The following is a 24,517-nucleotide window of genomic DNA, read 5'->3' as shown; positions in this document are numbered from 1 at the left end:
AAAATTCAATTAATTTTTTGCACATATTTCTTGCTACTTACAATATTAAAAAAAAACTATATATTTCCTAAAAAGTATACAATAAGCGATTGAGAAGGAACTGCAGGATTACTACACTTTATCCTTGCTCCTGAAATGCCCTATTTTGCTGGGAGGTTAGTATGGAGCATCCTGAAGAAGCTCCGCCCATTAATTATTTTAGGTACCGCCCCTTGCAGCAAAAATGATCAATTGAAGTTGAGTTCTTCGGGATTTGAGTGCTTAATGTGAATAAAAAACCCGTTATTAACAAATAAAATTCAATCTTTTTGTGCTATTTGCAGTCCTAGAACGCTAGAACCACTTTTATAAAATTAGACCACGCCCCTTAACACTTAAAAGAAATATTAATATCCTGGATACTCATATTTCTCCACAAAATTACTTACATGGAATAGATCTAATGATTCTAATCATTCCTAGTGAAAGAAACTTCAAAAACTATTGTAAATATTTTTAAAAAAAAAGTCTTATATTCCATTATATTCCATGGTTATTTGCTCTTTCTAATTATAGGTTTGAAAAATAATAATTTAAATCTTTCATTATTAAGTACATAAAATTTAAAAAATGTAACGCAAAATTTCATCAATCAAAAGTTTGTTACGGTGTATGAAACAATGAAAATAGCGGCAGGACCAAAAAACGCTGTTAAACCTAAATGATTGGATTTTGTGTAAAAACATCTTCTCACTAGTTTCTGAATGTTTTCAAGCATTTTTTTTGGTAAAAAAATAATTTTTACTAGAAAACTAAGTTCAGAGTAAAGGCATTAAAGTTATGAACTGGCCAACCCAAAACCAAGACCTTGCACCCGTCGCAAATCTTTAGTTTTTGCTAAAAATCAAAATCGTCTCTCACAACTTGAATGTTTGAAGGATTTGAAGTACACTATCCTTGAGAACTGGAATCTTTTCAGACAAGAAAGGTGTAGGAAGCTTTATATTTCCATACCTGAATCAATTGCTGAATTATCTTGCAAACCAGTTGAATATATTAAATAATAATGTAGACCGTAACAAACTTTTGATCGATGAAATGTAATAGTATTTTTTTTTAATGTTATTAGTAATGAAAAATTTAAATTATTTTCTTCCTAACCAATAATTAGAAAAAGTAATAATCATAAATTGCAATGGAATTAAAAACTTAATTTTTAAAAATATTACCAATAGCTTTTTTTTAAAGAATTTTTCATTAGAAATTAGCACCGTAACAAACTTATGGTTTCTACAGTAGTGTTGGAGCCCAGACTCCAACTGACACGGAGTTTAAAAATCACAACTTGTGCTAACTTCATTTTTTTCATTTTCGCCATCTTGGCAACCATAATTCTTTTTCACTTCCCTTCCGACCGTCAAGTGAAAAGCCACATGTGAATTTGTTAAAGTTATTTTATTCAATAAATCTTGTGAAATCAAAAATTTTTGTCCTTCAAACCCAATATTCATTTTAACCTTCAACAGGTAAAACCCAGAGTCTTAAGCCGGAGTCCCGGAAGAGTAAACTAATACCATTCCTAATTTCATAATAGGTAAATGTTCCCTACATTTTTGTCCTTCAAACCCAATATTCATTTTAACCTTCAACAGGTAAAACCCAGAGTCTTAAGCCGGAGTCCCGGAAGAGTAAACTAATACCATTCCTAATTTCATAATAGGTAAATGTTCCCTACATTTTGGTCCTTCGACGGTGCCTCATTTTGGACCTACGACAGCGCCTCATTTTCATCCTTCGTTTGGTCTTTCGCATTGAGGCGCCAGCGTTAAGCAGCCTTCTGAGCTCATCAGGATTGACTGTCCAGCAACAGTAATCCACCTCAAGTTTTGGAGCCAGCACTTCAAGACTTCCGGAAGCCCAGCAGCTTCTAATTTAGCACTCAGAAGCCCAGCAGCTTCCGCTACAGATTCTTTTTGAAGCCAAGTAGCTTCCGGTTTGTCGTAACCAACACGACATAACCTCAACATGTCTCTCCGTCAGCAGAGAGGACGATACAAGGCTTCACTCACGAAGACTTGGAAGGCAATAGAGCAGAATGATTTCGACGAAGCTCAACTCAGGGAAAAGTTGAAATATGCTCAGGAGAGTCACAAGAACATTCTTGCTCTCCACAACCAAATCGTGGAATCTCTCAAAGATGAAGCGAGCAAAGCAGAGGAAGACGACTGGCTAGACGATTACAAGGATTTCATGTCCACACTCCATACATTAATCCAGAAGAAGCTTCATGCAGTCACTACTCCCAAGTCGCAATCAGCTGGTACTTCAGCACAGCCGCAGCAGGATCAAGTAGGAGCACTCATGTCTCTTGTGGATAAGCTCTCGTCTCAGCATGCCGACATGGTACAAAAACAGACAGAGCTCATGGAGAAAGTTTTGTCTAAGCGAGCATCCAGCAATGACAAGTTGCCTTCCCTCGACATTCCGAAATTCGATGGTTCCTACAGGACATGGGTTTCATTTCGTGATTTGTACACAGCTTCAATTCACAACAACGATTCACTGAAGCCCTCACAAAAGCTTCAGTACCTTCAGGGGCTACTTACCAAACAAGCAGCTTCCGCAATTCGCAATATCACAGTCTCTGATGCGAATTATGAGAAAGCTTGGGCTGTTCTCACAAACAGATTTGAGAAACGTCACTGCATCGTCTCTGATCACATCCAGACGTTCTTGTCGATTCCAAAAATCACTCATCCTGACAAGACTAACGTCAGAGAAGCATTCTCTATAGCTACGGAAGTCACCCAAGCCTTGGACGCTCTAAAATGCACCAGCAAAGATCCTTGGTTGATTCATCTCCTCAATGAACGCATGGACTCTGAGACACGCAATCAGTGGGCTGACAAGCGAAGTTCGGTGGATCCCACTTGGCAGGATTATCTGGATTTCCTGGAAAAACGTTGTGACATCATAGATGAATGCAGCAGCTCCAAGAATCCCTCTTCTTCGAAGGCAGATTCACGACCTGGGAATAACACGAAGAAAAAAACAGCACTTGTGGCCACTGAAGCTAATCGATGCAAGTGTTGCAATGGATCTCAGCATCCACTCTACAAATGCCAGATTTTCACCCAGAAGTCTCCCTCAGATCGCCTCAAGGTGGTCAAGAATTCTGGATTGTGCTGGAATTGTTTGTCCTCATCTCATGAGACGTCAAATTGCACTTCCACACACACATGCAAACAATGCCATGCCAGTCACAATACTCTCTTGCATGCAGCATGTGTCACCCGGAGCAACATAACCTCGAATTCCTCTGCGAGTCAAAACACTGATGACATCCCCGGAGCAAATAGCTCCTCTGATACTCCTCAGCCTGCTTTTGAGTTCTTCAAGAGATCTTCAAATATTGTTGCTCCAACCTCTGTGAACATTTCATCCGCAAAATCCTCGGTGAAGGTTTTTCTTGCCACTTGTTCTGTGAATGTTTTTGATGCTCATCGAAATGTTCACCGATGCCGTGCTGTCCTTGACAATGGGGCACAGCAATCTATGATCACTGAATCTCTTAGGGATCGTCTCCAGCTCCAGAGGTGTCAAGACAACACTGTGATTATGGGTGTCAGCGGAAAATGTTCCAAGGTGAAAGGTCGTACGACTCTTCTTGCACAATCTGCTTCTGCAGAAGATATTTTCGAGTTCAATTGCCTAATTATGCCCCAAGTGACGGGAAATCTTCCTAATTTCTCTGTCAATCCATCTTCCATTCCCATTCCCCCTGAGATTCAGCTTTCTGACCCAAACTGGTGTAGAAGTTCTCAAGTGGATTTGCTCATTGGGATGGACTATTTCAATGATGTTCTTCAGGATGGAATTATCCGTCTTGGCCCTCAGCAGCCAGTGCTACGGGAGACTGTGTTCGGATGGATTCTTTCCGGAGTACTTCACGAGCCAATTCACACTTCACTACCTCAGGTGCAGTGCAATCTTTCCACTATCTCCTCTCTTGAGAACACTCTCAAGAAATTTTGGGAGGTAGAAGAGGTGGAAACAGTGAAACCTCAAACCATTGAGAGTGCCGAGGTTGAACAGCATTTTGTCGATACTCACTCCAGAGATGAAAAAGGCCGTTTCATTGTCCATTTGCCCCTCAAATCTACTCACACTGAATTGGGTTATTCTCGAGGACGTGCAATTCGTCAATTGAAGCAGCTGGAGGTGCAGCTCGACAAAAACCCAGAAATGCGTACTCTCTACAATAATTCCATGCAGGAATATCTTGACAAGGGGTACATGAATGAAGTCTTCTACAAGAAGGATGATGAAAATCATTTTTACTTGCCTCATCATGGTGTTTGGAAACCATCCTCCACCACAACAAAACTCAGGGTCGTCTTCAACGCCAGCGCGAAGACTTCCAGTAGTATCAGCCTGAACGATGTGTTGAAGATTGGTGCTACTGTGCAGCCTGAATTGGTCACTATCCTCCTCAGATTCCGCATGCATCCGTATGCAATGAGTTGTGACGTGACCAAGATGTACTTACAAGTAAAACTTCATCCTCCCCATGCTGATTTCCAGAGAATTGTGTGGAGATCTTCAAGTGACATGCCTCTTCAAGATTACAAAATCAACAGGGTGTGTTTCGGAGTAGCTTCCAGTCCTTTCCTGGCTACCCGCGTTCTCAACGAACTAGCCACAGTCGAGCAAAACCAATTTCCCTTGGGATCACAGGTCGTTAAGAATTGCTTCTACATCGATGACGGACTTATCTCCTGCGATTCCCTCGAAGTGGCTCAACAAACACAGAATCAACTGATTCAACTCATGCAGTGTGGTGGTTTCTCTCTAGCAAAATGGAGCGCCAATCATCCCTCTTTGTTGGAAAACATCACAAATCCATCTTCAGAGGCCAAGCAAATCTCCATCAGTGATGATTCAGTCTCTGTACTCGGACTCAAGTGGAACCCACAAGGTGATTCTTTTCAGTTTGTGATTCCTCCAAACTTTGCAGTCCCCCTGGCCACTCGAACTAGCATCACATCAGCAGTGGCTCGCATATTCGATCCTCTTGGTTTGTTGGGACCTATCATCACGATAGGAAAGATTCTCATCCAAGCATCATGGACTGAAGGCCTGGATTGGACAACACCATTGCCACCAGAACTTCAGGAGAAGTGGACAAAGTTCATTAATACATTGCCACAACTCAACGAGATTATCATTCCGAGATGGGCCTCAAACATTCCAAATCCAACTTCTGCAGTTATCCATGGATTCGCTGATGCCAGCAAATCAGCATACGGAGCAGCAGTCTATCTGGTGACAGATGATGGTCAATCCTTTTCGTCTCATCTACTGATCTCCAAGTCCCGTGTCGCTCCCACCAAAAATCCACTTACAATTCCGAAACTGGAGTTGTGTGCTGCAGAATTGTGCGCAAATTTGGTGTCTCGTGTCCAGAGAGACCTCAGCATCTCACAAGCTTTTCTATGGAGCGATTCTACAATTGTTCTTGCTTGGATCGAGTCACCACCTTCTCAAAAACATGAAGTCTTTGTCAACAATCGCCTGAAAAGGATTCGTAAAGTCTCATCAGCTTCTCAGTGGGCTCATGTCTCTTCCGAAGACAACCCTGCGGATCTTATTTCACGTGGATGTACGCCAGAGACACTTCTACAGTCTGATTTGTGGTTCTGTGGACCTTCATGGCTAGGTCTCCACCCCAGCCACTATCTTCATCAATCAGACACCACAGCCCCGGAGCAGAGCTCCGAAATCACGGTCAATCTTGCCGTTCCAAAGCCAAAGTCACTTCTTCAGAGACTTTTGGGCCGTTGTTCGAGGATTTTCCGATTGGAAGGTATCATTGCTCAATGTCTTCGATTCCTGGCTCCATCATCTCATCGAGCAAAGGGTCCACTCACGGTCTCCGAGCTTGACAAAGCTCTACTTCATCTTATCCGTCTAGATCAGCAAGAACATTTCGGTGTTCTTATCAATTCTCTCAAGAAAGGTGATTTTCACACCAACAAACATTGCAAGAGTTTTGCAAACTTGCAACCGTTTCTGGATTCCACCGGACTCATCAGAGTCGGAGGACGTCTTCAGCATTCACCTTTCTCATACGATGCAAAACATCCGATACTTCTGGCTAACAGTGCACTTACAAAGTTGATTGCAGAGAGAGAGCACTCGCGAAATCTCCATTGTGGTCCACAAGCACTTCTCGCAGCTATGCGACAGAGATTTTGGCCAATCCGAGGACGACATCTCGTCAGAGGTATCTACCGCAAATGTATCCGGTGCTTCAGGTTCCAGCCAAGACTCCAACAGCAGATCATGGGCCAGCTACCTGAACATAGGACTACATTTTCCAAGCCCTTTACTGCTACATCTGTGGATTTTGCAGGCCCCCTGCAGATGCGCCCACACTTGAAGCGAGGAGGCACAACTTCCAAGGTCTGGATAGCCATCTTTGTGTGCCACATCACGAAGGCCATGCACATAGAGTTGGTGAGCAATCTCTCAACAGAGGCTTTTGTGGCTGCCTTTAGAAGGTTTGTCGCACGCAGATCTGCTCCTCAGCATCTCTATTTGGACAACGCGACCAATTTCACTGGTACATCCAACGAGCTCTCGAGGCTTTTGGCACAAGAGTCTTCGCAGCGTGCTCTTCATGATGGTCTCCTGGGACAAAGAGTGCAGTTCCACTTTCAACCTCCCGAGGGTCCACATCACAATGGCCTCGTAGAAGCCGCTGTCAAATCAGTGAAGATTCATCTTTCCAAGATTGTGGGTTCCTGTCCACTCACATTTGAGGAACTCCAGACTGTGTTAACACAGATTGAAGCAGTGCTTAATAGTAGGCCTATTATGCCACTGTCTTCGGACCCGTCAGATCCTCCACATCTCACCCCTGGCCACTTCTTAACTGGTGGTCCCCTGATAGCTCTTCCGGATCCTAGCCTGGAGTCCATTCCCATGAACAGGCTCTCCAGATGGCAACTCTGTCAGCGCCTATCTCAGCAATTTGCTGCAAGGTGGAAGAGAGACTACGTTCACTATCTCCAGGAACGTACTAGGTGGAAATCAATTTCGCCCAACGTGAAGGTAGGAGATCTGGCTCTTCTTGCCAAAGACAACGTTCCGAGCATTCAATGGCAATTAGGAGAAATTGTCAACGTGTGTCCTGGACCAGACAATCATGTCAGAGTCGTCGATATTCGCACAAGGAGTGGAGTTTATCGTCGGCCAGTTACGAAAATTGCTCTCTTGCCCATGGAGCAAGAGACCCCGGAGGATGTTGGAGCCCAGACTCCAACTGACACGGAGTTTAAAAATCACAACTTGTGCTAACTTCATTTTTTTCATTTTCGCCATCTTGGCAACCATAATTCTTTTTCACTTCCCTTCCGACCGTCAAGTGAAAAGCCACATGTGAATTTGTTAAAGTTATTTTATTCAATAAATCTTGTGAAATCAAAAATTTTTGTCCTTCAAACCCAATATTCATTTTAACCTTCAACAGGTAAAACCCAGAGTCTTAAGCCGGAGTCCCGGAAGAGTAAACTAATACCATTCCTAATTTCATAATAGGTAAATGTTCCCTACAAGTAGTTTGTATTATCCGATTTTGATTAAATATACGCCATTGTTTTCAGTACCCTTTGTCCAACTTGAAATGTGATAGTCCCTCGGTGCCAAGCATTGCCTATGACACCGGGTCCTCTGATTTTAATGGGCTTGCACTCTCAAGAAGTCACAAAATAGAAATTGTTAAAAAAAACAACTGCAAATTCAATTGCTTTGAGACGCTCAGAGCAAAGGAGACATATCGACTATGTTGTAACAACCCAGATACCAGTTATATTTAAAAAAAAAAGTAGTTAATTTTTGTTTGGATACATTTTGGAGTTTATATTTTTTGTTAAACAAAAAATGTGCAAAATCTGGTGTGATTCTATCTCATTGTGACTTACGCATCGGAAAGGTCGGGATTTACTTCAGAAACTTCTTACGTAAACAAATAAAATGGTTGGATTTCAAACGGTTTTGATGTAAAGCTCATGCCAAACCTGAAAGTTGATGTCATTTTCTCATACCCAAGCTCATAACCGAAATATACGAGAGCATATTTGCCCGATTTACTTTGTTGCGTGTATGCGTTACTCTCATGAAGTATACGGGGAGATATAAATTTCTTCAATGCACGGCACTCATCCCCTAAAGAGACTCGTGAAGCAACTCCTAGACAAAAACCTGGTTCGCAACAAATAATCTTATCAATAATTATAGTTGTCACGTTTTTGTCTTTCGCTAACGTGGGGCGTGGTCTAATTTCCTTATTCTAGAAATACTTGGACTCCGTATCGTATTAATATCGTATGAAGCGGATGAATACGATTGAAACTATCCGTCTTGACTGAATTACCTTAAGAACAACACCTAAAATTTCATAAAATTGATCACAGCTTCAAAAGGGGCGTGGCCAAAAATTCTATTTGGCCGGAAGTCTCTCAAAAAGTTCAAAATAAACCCCCAGCAAAATATATAATTCAAAAGAAGCCACATTAAAGTGTAGTAAATCCTGAAATCACTCTTCATTGCAATGAACTCTGTCGCTGATAAAGAATTTGTTATATAATTTTTTAAAAGGATAAAAAAACAATTATTTATCACTATGTAGAGTAGAATTGATGAAAATTTTACTTTTAAATTCAAAATATGGTATTAAAATTGCCTGCATTTAATAAATAGCCATTATTCTACAATGAGATAATTGTATTCTTTATAAAGTAAGTGAAGGAGAATCAACAGGATATATTAAAATAAATTTCCAATGACAAAAAAATACACAAAAAAAATAGAAGAAAAGAAAAATACCAATTGAGTTTTATTTTAATTTTTTTTAAACATCATTTTTTTCTTTTTTTTTTTAATATTTTATTGAACATTTTATTAAACCTTTTGCAGTATGAGAAAATTAGCCAATTTATGCAAAATCTTTTAATCTATTGTTATTCAAAATTTTCTTTTCTATGAAAATAAAGTTATTTTTTTTCTTTTTCATAAAATTCTCTTCTATCTTTTTATTTTCTGCATTTCCTGCACATCAATTCACTTTCTCAACACGGATAAAAGTGATGGGAAGAAGAAAAATCTCTAGAATTTAGGCTGTGTCCAAAAAAAAATTATCAACAATACTTAGAAGAGAGATGGAGAAAAAATATCAAAAAATAAAGCACTCAGAAAAGGTTCAATCAATTTCTTTTCTATTTTTCTCAATCACACAAGTATATGTAGATAATAAAAGGTTAAAAGAGAGAATTTCTGTGGACTCAGGATTTGCATATTCAATGAAGAAGAAATAAATAAAAGAAACATTGAAATAGAGCAAGAAAGAGTGTAAAATACCGAGATAGAGAACCCCAAAAAAATACTGAATTTGTAATTTTTGGTGGTTCTGTATTCTTGCAAAAAAAGAAAGATAAAAAAGGTAGAATTATTGCGTAAGTATCTTTTATTAGTGAATGAAATATTTGAGAGAAAAGTGAGAGAAAACAGAGAATAATTTTGGTGTATTTTCTAATAAACTCTAAAATGGTAAGGAAAGTAAATGAGAAAAAACATGTGAGAAAAAAATCATCTTAAAAATGTATTCTTAGAATATTGCAGTTCAAAAAGCGATTGAGAGATGAAAAATTAATAAAAAGAGAAATAATACTTCATGTCTTTCATTACGCAATTTTCGTTTCGAGAGCCTCATATCGCATCTTCTTAGGAATCAAACAGATAAAAACCCCAGATTGATTTATAGTCTTAAAAACACTCAGGAAAAATCGCCAAATCTTCCTATCTCCGACTTCAATCAATCTCGAAAATTTTGTCAAGGTCTAGAAATACTTGAGAAAATACCTCAGACGGAACAGCAGACGGTCAACAATCGATGTGTCTTGGAAGACACAGTTTCGTGCCAACAATTTTGGCGCAATGCATTTTACCGCTTGAAATCGATACTTTTGCTTGCACGAAACTTGAGAGGCATTTGTGCAAGAAAAGGGATTCAGCATTCGTGACTTTGAGAAAAAAAACGAACCTCTCATGATTTATTAGTCTAGCGAGAAATTGGGGAATTTTGTGCAAGATAATTATCTTGTAATTATCACAGAATGGGACGTTCTAGCTGCTACACAATTTAATTTATCGCATGAAATAAATTACAGCAGAATGTTAGCATAAACACGGAAATTTAATCATTGGCCAAGGAATCTCCAGAATTTCAAATAAGTGTTATTAAATTTCAGAAAATGATTTATTCACTGGATGCAATTTAAAATTTTTTAAATGCTTTGGGATTGCGTTTTTACTCATTAAATGCATGGGATTGGTTTTTTACATCTTAATTTATAAATATACAACTGAAAGTACCAATCCCAATAAAGTATTTCCTGTTAAGATGCAATCCCACTTGCAATAGTCTTCAGAAATTCAAAATTTAATAGTAGAAATGAGAGAGAGGCTCAGATTTCTTTCGTCAATCCACATTATCTTTGACTATTTTGCGTATTTTTTATCCTTTAAAACTTTACATGCTCTTGGGATTCGATATACTGTATTGGGATTGGTTTTTTACAACGAAATTCACAAAAATAATATTGAAAATATCAATCCCACTACAGGATCCCGTAGTAAAAAAAATCAATCCCACATATTTCTAATATAACCTTAGATAAGAATTAACATTGAAAACTTACTAGTAGAAAAGAGAATGAGGCTCAGATTTCTTTCGTCAATCCTCATTATCTTCCTTGACTCCTTTTTGTATTTTTTATCCTTTTTAGTTTCACATAATCTTGGGATTTCTTTGGATAATCCATAATTGAATTTTCACTGAGATACTGTATTGGGATTGGTTTTTTACAACGAAATTCACAAAAATAATATTGAAAATAGCAATCCCAATATAGCATTTCGTGGTGAAATACAATCCCACATAGTTCCAATAATCTTGAAAATAAATAAGAGTTAAAAATTTAAAATCTAGTAAGAAGGAGAGTAATAATGAGGCTCAGATATCTTTCGTTAATCCTCGTTCTCTTTGACTATTTGGTTGCGTATTTCGTTTCCTTTAGAGTTTTGCACACTCTTTGGGATTCATATAGATAATCCCAGATTGAAATTCATGTGCATATAAAATACTGCATTGGGATTGGTTTCTTGCAATGAAATTCACAAAAATAACATGGAAAATACCAATCCCACTACAATATTCCGTGGTAAAATACAATCCCACATATTTTTAATAAACTTAAAGACACATAAAAGCTAAAACCAAGGTTAAATCGATGAATAATTATATCCTTTTGCATAATTTAACAAATTATCTACTTGCTAAAGCAGGCGAATTAAAAAAAATCAGTATTTACTTACTAGGTCCTCAATTAATATATGAATTATTTTCGTTCAGTAAAATACGAAAAATTTCTAGAGAAATACAAAAACTTGTTTATTTAGATTCTCAAAATACCAGTAATTTTAAAAAGACGGCTTTAAATTTCGTTCTCTTTATAATTTTCGATTTTCCTTGCTCGAGTCCCTTAAGACTTTGAACATATAAAGCGGTTCATGAAGGATAGGGGAAAGTGTATCATATTTAATTTGGAGCACTTTTGAAAAAGGACTTTTCTCTAGTATTTTTAAACGGAACTGGGCTTGATGATATAACTTAACTTAACAAACCAATTGTGAAACTAAATTATTCCCTAGACACACTTAAGACTTAAGCGGAGAGACGAATTAACGATTTGACTAAATTCCCATCACTTTCCCCCTAACTAAGCCGTTTCTAGGCTTAACCCATTCAGTCAATGTACCAGAAATACTTGAGATAGAATGTTCATATTTTGGGATTAGTTTCCTACAGATTAATAGATGGATTTTTTGAAAAGAAATTTTTTTATCTATTATGGGGGCGCGGGGATTCGCCCTCAAACACACGTCTTAACGGTCACTGAATTTAAATTCTGTGCATTAATTCATTACAAACTCTATTGCTTTAGATAGAGTAACTATCCAAGAACACCAATTGGCAACTAGAATTCAAATCAGGAAAGAGGAAAGAGGCTAATTTTAACAAATTCGACGGGATGTCGTATTTCCCGTCCGCCATTTTGAGCAAAAATTTTGCATGACCTTCCGCGAAGCAAGAAAACAATAACAAAATGTCTTTTCATCTCAGTCAGACTATTTTTCTCAAGTAATTGAATATCCAATTGTTACTAAAAATCCATTCCCGACAGCAATTCGGATAAAAATTGCCCAGAAATAAATCATCAAAAATCACTCAAATTTCGTATGATGTATAATACCATGGTAAGGAATGGGTTAAGTGGGTCCCAGTGGGAGCCAAGAGCGCAGTGTCCCGTGAGCAGGCCAACTAGCAATCTTAGCTGTATTTTGTTGAGATTTTGAATTTCTTTTCTCCATTTGCCGTCTGGTTCCAGGATTAACTTAGCACGCCGGAGACCAGGCTGTTTAGCCCAGTGTACTTTGTGCTCATTGGTCGCCTTCTCATTGAGAAGGTGCTTGATACGGCTCCCAGAATAACCGCAAGTAAGCATTGGACCAATAAAGGGTGTCTTGGCACTAGAGTTAGCCAAAGAATCTGCAGTGTTGTTGCCCCCTTAAGCCATAAGACTAAGCCTTAGATCTGAAGCCCGTATTATACCCTAGGCAGACTTAAGGCTTAAGCCGAGAGACGGATTAGTGGAAAACTTATGAGAATGTAATCCATTTATTTTGATTATAATTACGATAAGTCATCTCACGGCTTAAACCGTAGATGTCCAGCACATCAGATCAACTTTTCTCAACATACAACCTTTAGGAATTGCCACCAGGGGCGCTAGTTGCTTCACAACTTTATCTCCTTATAAGAAAAAAATACCACAAGACCTTCAATATCCTTCATTTATTTGACACTTATTTGTCATTTTGTACAATTTCTTCTGTGTTATCTCTTACAAATTCTTTCCAAGGGTTTTTTTTCTGTGGGAGGTGAGATTCTACAGCCTCCCCATTTGAGGAACAAAAATTATCATTGAGTGGTTTTATTGGGACAAAGAGAAAGGAGAAGGAAGTGGATTAGAAGAGAATTGATTTGGGGGAAGCAAAAATTCTAACTTTTATCAGCATTTGGCGATGCGATGAAATCGATGGATGCCGAGTTGATGCAATATCGTTTTCTAGTTGGTGGTGGACCATCTTCAAAAACATGTCCCATGTGGGCGGCACATTTGGCACAACGAACCTCCGTCCTAATCCTCTCTGGATGTGCAATTAAGATTAATAGATTGCTGCCTATAAATTTGCAATTCGCGGGATTTTTTTTTTTTTTGAGGGGCAAAGGAGATGGAGGACAGGAGAAGGACAAATGATTTGTCACGTGTGGCAAGGATGAGGATCAAGCAATGATGCAATGCAAGGTTTGGAGAGGTTTTGAACAGTGTGGAAAGATGAGAAGTGAGAGTGTTTTCGAGAGATATAGGATGTGCCGGTTTGATGGAGATGAGAAAAATGAGTCGAATGAAGCCAAAGAAATGAAAATGATCCGAAGCAAAGATATTAAGATCGAAAATGAACACGAAATAATGCATGCAATCGTGCCAATTGCAGATGAATGATCACCAAGAGTTAGAAATGAAGAATTTTTCACAGCAAAATAAAAAAGTAAAATAACCAAAACAAAAAAAAAATCATCAAATGAAGTTGTAAGATTTCGCATAAAGTCGGAGGAATAAAAAAAAACACATGAGATTGTGGAAGAAATTAAAAATTCGCACGGAGGATCGAGGGGAGAGAATGATGGTGATATTTTTTTTGTGGTTTTATGTTGCATGAATGAGATTTTGTTGCGAGTTTTTTTTGTTTGTTTGTTTGTCATGAGAAGACAGGCAACAGGCAGCAGAGACAAGAAAAATATAACAATTAGAACCTTCACCTTAAACTCACACAAATATATTTAAATTTCTTTTCTAAAATTAAAATTAATCTCTTTCTAAGAAAAAAAAATTATCAACTAAAAAGATTTTCCCCAAATCAACTAAAAAAAAAAAAAAAAACCGAAAACTCTCCCTATCACTTCTTCACAAAACATTAAAAAAAAAACAGAAACACAATAAAGCATAAACATGGATTAATGTTAAGCGATTTGTTTGGGTTAAAAAGCGCCATTTGAATGATTCTCCTTTTTACTCTAATCGCAAATTGTGTTAAATTAAATAAAAAGAGATAAGCCTCAATGAGCATGATGAGTAGGAAAAAAAATCTAGCTAATGGTTTAATTGAGAAGTTCAACATGAAAAAGAATTATGTTTTTAAATGCTATTGATGCTTCACACGTGATTTTAGAGTGTGCTTCTCTCTTCATTGTCAACCCAACCCACATTTTATCTTCATGCGGTTTTCTGTTGGGTGACACAAAGTGGTAATTGTTAATTCAAAAGTGATTCTCTCCTAAATAACCAAGGTTAAATCATACTAAAATGCTCCCTGATTATCGTTTTAAATTGAGCCACAAAGCCAAAAAAACCAACATTCGAATTACCGCGAGATAGCTCTAATCCCTTGATAAATTCACAGTGACTGGGTAAATTATTGCGGTTATTGCGTAATTCATCTCAGAAAAGTTTTATTGCATTGAATATTATGCAGCTATTACATAAAGAAATGTTAAAAAAAATATAGACTTGTACTAAAAACAGTTTGATTATTTTTAGTACAAGAGAATTAGTACACAATATCTCATTGAAAAGAAGAATTTACCATCAAGAATTTGACATTCCCTTCTTTACAGAAAATTTGCATATTTTTAATTCTCCTTAGATTTGATCTCAAAATCAAAGTTTTCTTTTTTTTTAGTACAAGAGGATTAAAACCCAATCACATTGAAAAAAGAATTCGACGTCAAGAACTCCATTTTATCCCCTTTCTTTATTGAAACTTTGCATGTTTTGTATCTCCCTCTAGACATGTACTAAAAATCTGTTTGCTTATTTTTAGTACAAGAAGATTAGAACGGAACCAAATAAAAAAGACTTCACCATTTGGGATACAATTTTATCTCCTTATTTACCGTAAACTTGCATATTTTGTATTATCAACTAAACTTGTACTAAAAATCAAAGTTTGATTAGTTTTAGTACAAGAGAATTATAACACAATCCCATTAAAAGAAAAGAATTTGCCAACAGGAATTTAACTTTATATCCTTCTTCACTGAAAATTTGCATAGTTTGAATTCCTCTTTAGATATGTACTAAAATTAAATATTTGTCTATTTTTAGATTACAAGAGAATTAGTACATAATTATAATTACATTAAAAAGAAGAATTTGATATCAGGAAATCGATATCAATCTCTTCCTTCCCAATAATTTATTTCTTTTTAAGTTCACTAGACTTGTACTAAAAATTTAATTAGTTTTAATACAGGAAAATTTGATTATAATTCCATTGAAGAAAGTAATTTATCATCAGGGATTTGACTTCATCCCCGCGTTTATAAAAAAATACATATTTAAAATTTTTCTTTAGATTTGTACTAAAGACGAAAGTTGGTTTACTTTTAGTACAAGAGCATTAGAATATAATCACATTGAAAAAAGAATTCAGCATTCAGAATTCAATTCATCTCCTTATTTCCTGATAATTTAATTTTTTGAAGATCTCTAGACTTGTACTAAAAGCCAAAGTCTGCTCTTTTTTAGTACCAGAGAACGAGAAAAAAACATACCGAAAAAATCGGCTTCAGAAATTCGAATTCATCCCATAATTTGCCAAAAATTTGTAAATTTCTGTTAAGACTTGAACTAAAAATAAAAGTTTGCTTACTTTTAGTGCAAAGAAAATTAGGACATAATCACACGGAAAAAATAATTTACAATCAGGAATTTGATTTCATCTCATTCTTTCCTAATAATTTGGATATGTTGAAACTCTCTAGACTCGTACTAAAAATCAAAGTTGGTTTACTTTTAACACAAGAGAATTGTAACAGAATCACACTGAAAAAAGAATTCTGCATCAGAAATTTATTTTTATCCCTTTCTTTTCTAATAATTTGCATATTTTGTGATACTCTAGACTTGTACTAAAAATCAAAATTTGCTTATTTTTAGTACAAGAGAATTAAATTACAACACAAACACATTTGAAAAAGAATTAGGAAGCAGGAATTCAATTTCATCTCCTTTTTTTCCCGGTAATTTGCATCATTTGCATATTTTGCGGTTCACTAGACTTGAACTAAAAATCAAAATAGGCTTAATTTTAGATCAGGAAAAGGCGTGTTCTAACGCCTGTACTAAATTTGTACCACCAAAATATCGTGAAATGTATACAATTATTTTTTTTATCGAAAATATGCAATATAAAGTCTCTTTTTGTATTTTGTTCTTAATTTTTCACCTTCCGTGAACGTTCAAATTTTAGTACACGCATGTTCTAAAGACTACTTTGTATACTTTGCTCCGTCCTTGCGAAGTTTTGATTTTTTCAAGGACATGTATTTTTTGTTTGAGTACAAAAATGTTTAAAAATAATTAAAAAGAATGTGAAATTAGTGAAGTTATTTTGAATCTTAATAAGTTTGTAGGGGAAAGTTCGCTGCCTTCGGACGATTGAAGCTTTGAACAACTCATTTTTTACAATATGTAAAAACGAGGAAATTTGAGCTAGTCCAATGCCTCACATTTCCTGAAAAGGACCATGGGTCAAATCCATTAAGTACATGGAGAAAAAATGGAGTTGTCCGAAGCTTGAGTTGTCCGAAGGCAGCGCACTTAATCCTACACTGAGATTAACATTTTTTCCTCAGAAATTAAACACTTTTTAGGTGTAAAAATATATCAACATTTTTTAAAGTTTACACCTTTTTCAGGGTAAAATTAACATGAAAAAGGGTAACTTTAACCCCTAATACACCTAAAAAGGGTATTTACACCGATTTTGGATCAAAACTGTAGGGTAAAATTAACATTTCCGGAATGTTATTTTAACTTTTTCGGATTTCTCTCTCAGTGTATTATGCTTTTAAAAATCAAATAAATAATAGTCTGTCTGTAGTAAATTTGACAGAATTTGGACAAATTTGCAAAAGAAATAAATTATTTTATTTTAAAAGCCAAAAAACATATTTCAAATCTTTGAGGTTAAGTCCAACATAACCTCACATTGTAAAATATTCAAATTAAGAGAATTATTATTAAAAATTCTGCAATCTTTGTTTAATTAAACTTTATATCGCTTTGCTTTCAACTTTTTTTTATTACTTTATAGCACTTTTAGTGCAAAAGCCCGTTAAAAATTATTTTAGAGGCAAGTTTCACCTCAAGAAATAAATCATTTTTACAATTACTTTTTTGGGAAGTCATAAAATGTAATAAGAACAGATTTCCTGAATCAGATAACACTGTTAAAATTTTGTACACTTTGTAACTCAAAAGAGAAATATCGTTCTCCTCTGTGAACAAACATAATTGAGCAAATTACAAGAGAAAAAAAATCTCATTTGATACTTTTTTACGCTTCCGAGCTGAATTATTAAAATCCATAAATCTTTGCTAAATTTCACTGAGAACATCTCGAGACAGAGAGCACCGAGAGCAGCACCCCAGGCTAATTTCCCACATGAAATATTGATGAAAATTCTTAATTGTGTTTATTTATTTGCTGCGTCAACAATTCTCCCCAGTCACTGTGAATTTTTTTTGATTCTATCTTGGGCCTCATCGTGGTTGGTTAGGAATTGACTTAATTGAGAGAGTATGAGCACGAGATCCAGTAATTTACGTACCTGCTATACTTGTGTCCTTGTGCAAAGTAATCTTTCCCTGATCGAGTACATCATTGAATGCCGGCCAGCCGCACCCGGAATCGTATTTTGTATTGGAACTAAACAGTTCCTGCCTACACACAATGCACACGTACATTCCCTTCTCGTAGTGCTTATCGTAGCATCCTGTATCAAGAGAGACAGGGCCACTTGAGAGAAGGAACATCTTCCAGAGGAATCTTCCACCCAAAGAAAAAAAAACCCATTCTTACCTGAGAAAGGACGCTCCGTGCCTGCTTCCTGCGTCACCTGGTACTGCAATGGGGTCAACCGCGCCCGCAGAGCTTCTTTGGATTCCATCTCAGCACCTCCTCTGAACTTCCTCTGATCTACAATTGAGAATTTAAGAAGGAATTTTCAGGCCAATTTCACCTCGAGTGACCCGATAACGAAGCGTGTTCAATTCAATTGAATTTCAGTGTCTGACACTGACCAAAAAAAAAACCACTTCCAAATGCAGAATCTCGAGACGTTTTTACTTTTATGGTGCTGATCTGGAGCACAGTGGATGATTACTGTTCAGTTTGCGAGTGAAAATCGGCTGCTTCCGTCGAGGTTGCCTCACTAAAGATGAGGCAACCCAAGAAGCAAAAAGATAATCTTAATAAAAATAATCTTAAATCAAAATTCACATCTCTTTCTCAAACGTTTCGCATTCTATTTCTCACTCTTTCACACTATTTTTCTTCTTCTTCTCTTGAACATCACAAGAAATTCAATTTAGATTTCAGTGCAAAAGAATAAGACGGTACAGCATATCAAAAGATAATTTCATAAAATCTAATTCCACTATCTCTTCCTTTCTCGAGTGTTTTTCGTATGTCTATTCCACTCTTTCTCACTCTTCTTCTTCTTCCAGGCGTTACAATAAAATCGGTTTGGTTCAATCCAATTACGAGTGCAAAAAAATGAGATAGATATATGAAAAAACGGAAAAAACATTTGAGAAAGGAGCACTATAAGAGAAATCCGAAAAAGTCAAAACAGCATTTCAAAAAAGTTAATTTTACCCTGCAGAATTGATCAGAAATCGGTGTAAATATTACCCTTTTTAGGTGTATTAGGGGTTAAAATTACCCTTTTTCATGTTAATTTTACCCTTAAAAAAGTGTAAAATTAACATTAAAAAATGTTGTGTAGTATACAATATTATGAAGTGCTGAGTGCAAGTATTGCACTCTGCCCTAAATTGAATATATTGCTCATTGCAATATATTCGGGGAGTCAGTGTCATGGTATAATTGGAGGTGTAACCAACAAGGTGTAAGCATGAGTTGAATAAAGTGATCAAGAGGAAGAAAATAAGACTTTGATTCTATAGTTGATAAATGTTTACACTTAAAAAGTGTTAAAGTTATGAGGAAAAAAAGTTAGTCGTAGCCTCTTTTTTTCTCAGTGAAGGGATACTGAATTTTTATTTCATGAAATTTTCTTGATCTAAAAGGTTTGTCGGAGCCATCATCACATTCCGTTCCATCTCAAACGTTTTGCATAAATTTGTTCTATTTTTTCGAACTCTTCTTCTTCTTCTCTTGAACATCACAACAAATTCAATTTAGATTTAAGTGTGAAAGAATAAGAGAGATGTATGCAAAATGTTTAAGAACGGAATGTTCTGGCTCCAGCACCACTTTTAAATCAGTAAAATTTTATGAAATCTAAATTCAATATGCTATTTTATCGCACTCGAAATTAGAGTGGACTTAAATTGATTTTTTTTTGCAATGCTTCGAAGAAAAAGAAGAGTGAGAATGAGTGGGATATACTCCGGCACACCTTTTAGATCAGGAAAATTTCATGAAATCAAAATTCATTATCCCTTCTTTTCTCAAACGTCTATCTCATTCTTTCGAACTCTTATACATGAAACTGATTTGAAAAAGGAAAGCATATAAAATTTTGATTTCATGAAATTTTCGTGATACAGAAGGTGCACCAACATTTTAAAAATAAAGTGGAAGTAAAAAATTAAAAAAAAACATATTTTTTTAAAGTCTTTCAGTTATGTATATTGCGGAGTCGTATTTATTTAAAAATATAGAAAAAATTTAGTCATTGTAAGGCTTGCAACCGTGCAAAGCATGGGCACTTTCCCCTATATTTGTCTCTAAAAGTCACATCAAGTTCTTATAATAATTTTACATATTCTAATCGGATTCTAATTTGAGCCTTTACAAAAATTTGACATCTATTAAGCTTAAACAAATTCATCACTGGTGTCATTCAGAGTCTAATTATTTTATTTGGATAAAAGGTTAATTTTAAAAACTTTAGGTTAAATTTGGCCTTTAATTTTTCTTTAATTTAGTTTTAAGTTCGTTTAAATAAAAAATTCTAGTTTTGTATATTTGTTTTTTTTTTCATTCATTAAAATTTTTCGAAAGTATATCTAAGTACATTTTCAAAAAGTCGGTTCTAATGGTCTGTTCGGCAGCTATCTTGTATTGATTTTTATTAATTTCTCTTCAATTAGTATATTTTTAATTTTTGAAATTATTGTAACATGGTTCTATTGCCGTGTATTATCAGTTTTTTTGTCATAATTTTTGTGGGAGTAACTAAATATCAAATTATTTTTTGATGAAGTTTTAAGGTTTTTGTATCTAATAAACTAGTAGATTTGTAATACTTTTGTTTGGAGCCGACGGAATGAAGTTTGGAGATTACTGAATATCTGAAAATGATTTTTGGATGTTAGGTTATGCATAACTTCAAATTCATTAACCTCAAAATCATTTAAATAACCTCTTCAAAAAAATAAAACAAAAACGACCATTTATAAGTAGTAATTGTTACTAAATAAGGAGTACGCAAATAATTGTCTTACGAATCTCTTATAACAGTAATTTCGTATAAAAAAATAAAAATGTTACTTGGGATCACACGAGCAGCGTCTTATAAATTCCCAAAAATAAACCCACTCAAACTTCCTCAACGTGCTATTTCTTTCGCGATGACTTAAGGCATTGTTGCCTTCACACTGCACTGATTCCCACAGAGTTTCCCATTGATTTTCTCACACTTTTCCAGACATTTCCCACTTCCTTCGGGGATTTCTTCTATTTTCCCTTTGGAAGTTTCTCTAAAAAACGCGCCCTGTACTCGCTGAACGTGAGAGAAATCTCAACTAAATGCTGCACTTGTTCACGCAGAAGAGGATGAGTAAGTTCTCGAATGTTGGAAAGGTGGTTGATGATTAATTAGTGAATTAATTACCTGAAAAGCACCTGCTTGAAGATGTCGAACAAGTTCTTGAGAGCAATGGCCAACTCAGTCGAACACTTTTCACCAAATGCCCCCGTAGCATGCCTTACTTCGTCTATTTGGTGATTTTTTCAAGTTTATCACGCCTCACTAGTCCCATTGAGTACCTATTTACGTAATTCTCTGTACAATATTATCAAATTCTGGGGCAATTTTTTCAAAACAAAAATTCGCTTTGCAAACACAACACCGCACTGAGCCAAAGGCAAAAAAAATTGGCCAATCAGCGTTGAGTTGGCATGCCAGTTGGCGGCATTCGATATGCTAGCATGTCAATCGCAGCTAACTTCGCATTGAAAAGCGCAGCAACGCCGTGAAAAAAGTTCAGTGGAGAAAATTTATTTGGCAAATTTGCGCAAGAACTGTGAAAAATACCAATTTCTGTGACTAAAATTGTTGTTGAGTGAGTGGGGTTGGTGAAAATGTTCACAACCAAGCACGATATTGACCGTCATGTACGGTCGGCCTTTGCAAAATTACGCACTGACAATGAGGTGAGATTTTTTGCCCCCAACTGAGTGGGAAAATGGCGTGGTTTTTGCGAAAGTCATCACTGAGAAAAATTGAATTTTTCAGAAAAATCTCCGAGGCTACACTGTGGCAAAGATGTACTACAAAATTGGAGAATATCCAAGTGCCCAGCACTATGTTTCGGCTTACATTTCCGTAAAGAAGGACAATGCTGCGGCCTATAGACTTCTGGGAAAGTGCTGCATGTTGCAGAAAAAAGTTGAAAATGCCCTTGAAGCCTACCAGAAATCCCTTCAGGTGGATGCCCATCAGCCAGATCTTGTCGTGGAAGGTACTTTTGGGCTAATAGAGGGAGAATATGGCCAGGAATTTGACGGTTTTTCTGTGATTTTCTTTTCAGTGAGCAAAATTCTGCTGTCAGACGATTCTAACCTCACTTCCAGCAAATTGAAATTCTGGAAAGATCTCGTGCTTCGTGATGAATCCATCCAGGATGACGCTGTGATGAATTTGCGCTTCAAATTGATGTCCAAGAGCAGTTCCAGCCATGTGGTTGAGGATGTCATCATCAAGGAGATTGCAAAGAAGCCGAATGATGTGAATCTCCGGATTAGTTTGCTGAAGCAATTCCTGGACAAGAAGAAGGTATCCGAGGCATTCAGGTATGTTAGTGATATTGAAGTGAAGTACCATGGGCAATTTTTGCATTCCCTGGAGTGGTACAATACCGTAGCGATGGTTCTGTCCACGTACAAAAAGACAGAGACCACTTCCGCTGTCACGAACAAAGACTTCTGCTGTCTGTACTTGAATGCCCTCGAGAGGCAGATCTATCTCAATCTCGAAGCTGATTCAGCTCTGGCATCTGTCAGGGGGGGAAATGTTAGTGAATGTGCTCGGGTTCTCTTTGAATTGGATCAGTTTCTCTATCAATTCTCCCAAGTAAATATCGATTTGAGGGCTGAAGTGGCCATTCAGCTCGTGAACTATTTCCGTGGTCAGGTGTGTTTGCACGCAGCCACGCTGCTGTTTAAGCGAGATTTCACGGGGAATGCCGAGTGGCAGGATGCAGTGAAGAGTAGCTTGGTGCTCCTTCTGCATGCCTATCAGTGTGGGAGCCTTGAGATTCCGGATAATTCCATGCGACAGGTGCCTGAAGTGATGAAGCATCTGCTGGATCAGTGGCAGATGCGAAGTGCCTTCAGGTGCCTCCAGGCCGGACGGACACTCCTTTCCGCCTGCCAGGAGCCCCGAGCACGTCAGAAACCCACAGAAAAATCCCCACAGCTTCCCTATGCCGACAGAGAGGAACTCCTCATGCAAATCCGTGGCAAATGCTCAAATTCCTCCTGGAGGCAGGGTTTGTTCAAGCTTCTCTTCAAAGGAAGCGATCAAATTGGTGCCATTGGCACATCCTACCTAACCACTTGCGCCTCCCTAACGGAACCCCTCTACGAACTGCCTACAACCAATCAGATTGAAGCCTATGAGAAAACTTCCGGACTCCTCAATCCCGCCTCCCTTCAGCATCAAGTCTATGTGAGACTGAAGTCCAGAACTCTCTCCGAATGTGACTTCACTGGATTCGACTGCCTCAATTTCTCCATGTCCAATCTCATCAATTGTGCCCCCTCCACGCTCAATCAACTGGACATTGAGACATTCCTCTATGCCACTGTGATCCAGACCAGGCGAGAATTGGAACTCAGCACCCAGAGGAATCCATCCGGACTCCCTGGGATTCTCCCATATGCCAATATCCTCTGGAAGATGTGCTCAGCCGAACAGAGCAATTGGTGGAGTGCTGCATACAAGATAACAACAAATGGGGCCGTTGAAGATGTAGCAAAAATCCGATCAACTGTCCAGGATGGCCTGGAAGTCCTACGTTGCGTAGGAAATCCCCGGATGGATGCAATGGTTGCCCTGAAAATTGGTCAAACCCTTCAGGATCGCCTCGAGGGACACCATACGAAGAAATCCGCCGAAAGGAATTACCTAGAGAATCGTGTGGAACTCTTCAATAAATATGCCGTGCGTCAGCTCAAAAGATACCCAAATGGGACGGTTGTGTCCACCAGGAAGCTCTTCAAGTACCCCCCATCGCCTGAGGTGACTCCCAGTGACGATGCAGAGATGGAAGTTCTCGCCACGAATGCAGTGACCTTCCTGGGGAGACTGTACATGGATCGGGAGCGCTATGAGGAGTGCGTTGAGGAACTGAGTGAATCAAAAATTGAGGGAGCGGCATTTTTTGTGTCAGAAGCCAATAAGAAGTTGGCAATGGCAAAAACTCCGCAGAGGGATGCAACTCCCGTGACATCTGTGGACAGTGGCAGAATTGACAGCAAGTACATCAAGCGACTGGTGCAGGAGGAAGTCCGGAAGATGCAGCTGTCCTACTCTGATAAACGAGGTGAGTGAAAGTTTGCAAAGTTTTGTCATAACTGCCACAAAGAGGTCAATTTTCAGCAAATATTTGACAAAATATTCCTCATAAAAAAAGCGTCCCAGTGAATTTTCACCCAAAATTCTCGTACACTTCCCATGTAAATCACAAGGAATTCTTTATGAATTTTCAGCCGAGGAAAATTCGTTAGTCTCCTAGGGAATTCCTAGAGAAATTTCTGTGGATTATTTCCTCTGGAATTCCTTAGAATTTGCTTCAGAAATATCAATGTTTGTGTGGTGAATTTCCCCCCAAAAATCTGAAAGAATTTCCTTATTGGAAATTTGCGGGAAATAGCTGAAGAAAATTACCCTTCTGGGATCTGGAAATTTCCCAACGAGATCACAGAAAATTCCATTCGAATTTTCCTGATTAGAATTCCCACGAAATTCCCAAAGAATTTCTTGAGAATTTTCCATTGATTGTTTCCTCGGATTATCCTTAGGATTTTCGAC

General features: G+C 37.3%; 3 protein-coding genes across 4 annotated transcripts in view; 2 read left to right on the top strand and 1 right to left on the bottom strand.

The window, feature by feature from the left end:
* The first annotated feature begins 2,004 nt into the window (after nucleotides 1-2,004).
* On the top strand, nucleotides 2,005-7,341 carry LOC129809951 (uncharacterized). The gene has a single exon (XM_055860125.1). The coding sequence runs from the start codon at nucleotides 2,005-2,007 to the stop codon at nucleotides 7,339-7,341; it is 5,337 nt and encodes a 1,778-aa protein (XP_055716100.1).
* A 5,599-nt stretch (nucleotides 7,342-12,940) lies between these two features.
* LOC129799169 (methionine-R-sulfoxide reductase B1) lies at nucleotides 12,941-21,356 on the bottom strand. Of its 2 annotated transcripts, none has more exons than XM_055842847.1 (4): nucleotides 21,095-21,356; nucleotides 18,091-18,207; nucleotides 17,840-18,004; nucleotides 12,941-13,344 (listed from the first exon to the last, which is right to left on the bottom strand). In XM_055842847.1, the coding sequence occupies exons 1-4, from the start codon at nucleotides 21,183-21,185 to the stop codon at nucleotides 13,163-13,165; spliced, it is 555 nt and encodes a 184-aa protein (XP_055698822.1). In that variant the 5' UTR covers nucleotides 21,186-21,356; the 3' UTR covers nucleotides 12,941-13,162. The 2 variants fall into 2 exon arrangements, with proteins under 2 accessions (XP_055698822.1, XP_055698823.1); XM_055842848.1 differs by having other exon boundaries at nucleotides 12,941-13,311.
* Nucleotides 21,357-21,417: 61 nt separating this feature from the next.
* LOC129809946 (E3 SUMO-protein ligase RanBP2-like) overlaps nucleotides 21,418-24,517 on the top strand; it is a 38,102-nt gene continuing 35,002 nt past the window's right edge. The window contains exons 1-3 of the mRNA XM_055860111.1: nucleotides 21,418-21,636; nucleotides 21,719-21,944; nucleotides 22,014-24,029. Coding sequence (XP_055716086.1) covers nucleotides 21,565-21,636; nucleotides 21,719-21,944; nucleotides 22,014-24,029 — 2,314 coding nt within the window. The 5' untranslated portion in view covers nucleotides 21,418-21,564. The remainder of the gene's footprint in view (nucleotides 21,637-21,718; nucleotides 21,945-22,013; nucleotides 24,030-24,517) is intronic.

The sequence above is a fragment of the Phlebotomus papatasi genome, chromosome 1 (genome assembly GCF_024763615.1).
Source record: "Phlebotomus papatasi isolate M1 chromosome 1, Ppap_2.1, whole genome shotgun sequence".
NCBI lineage: Eukaryota > Metazoa > Arthropoda > Insecta > Diptera > Psychodidae > Phlebotomus > Phlebotomus papatasi.
This window is presented reverse-complemented; position numbering and strand designations above follow the sequence as displayed.

Coding starts and splice junctions, on each gene's coding strand:
- LOC129809951 (XM_055860125.1), top strand. CDS start 2,005: ATGTCTCTCCGTCAGCAGAGAGGACGATACAAGGCTTCACTCACGAAG.
- LOC129799169 (XM_055842847.1), bottom strand. CDS start 21,185: ATGCTACGGGGGCATTTGGTGAAAAGTGTTCGACTGAGTTGGCCATTG. Junction 18,208..21,094: donor TTCAAGCAGGTGCTTTTCAG/GTAATTAATTCA, acceptor TCTCAATTGTAG/ATCAGAGGAAGTTCAGAGGA. Junction 18,005..18,090: donor CACGGAGCGTCCTTTCTCAG/GTAAGAATGGGT, acceptor CTCTTGATACAG/GATGCTACGATAAGCACTAC.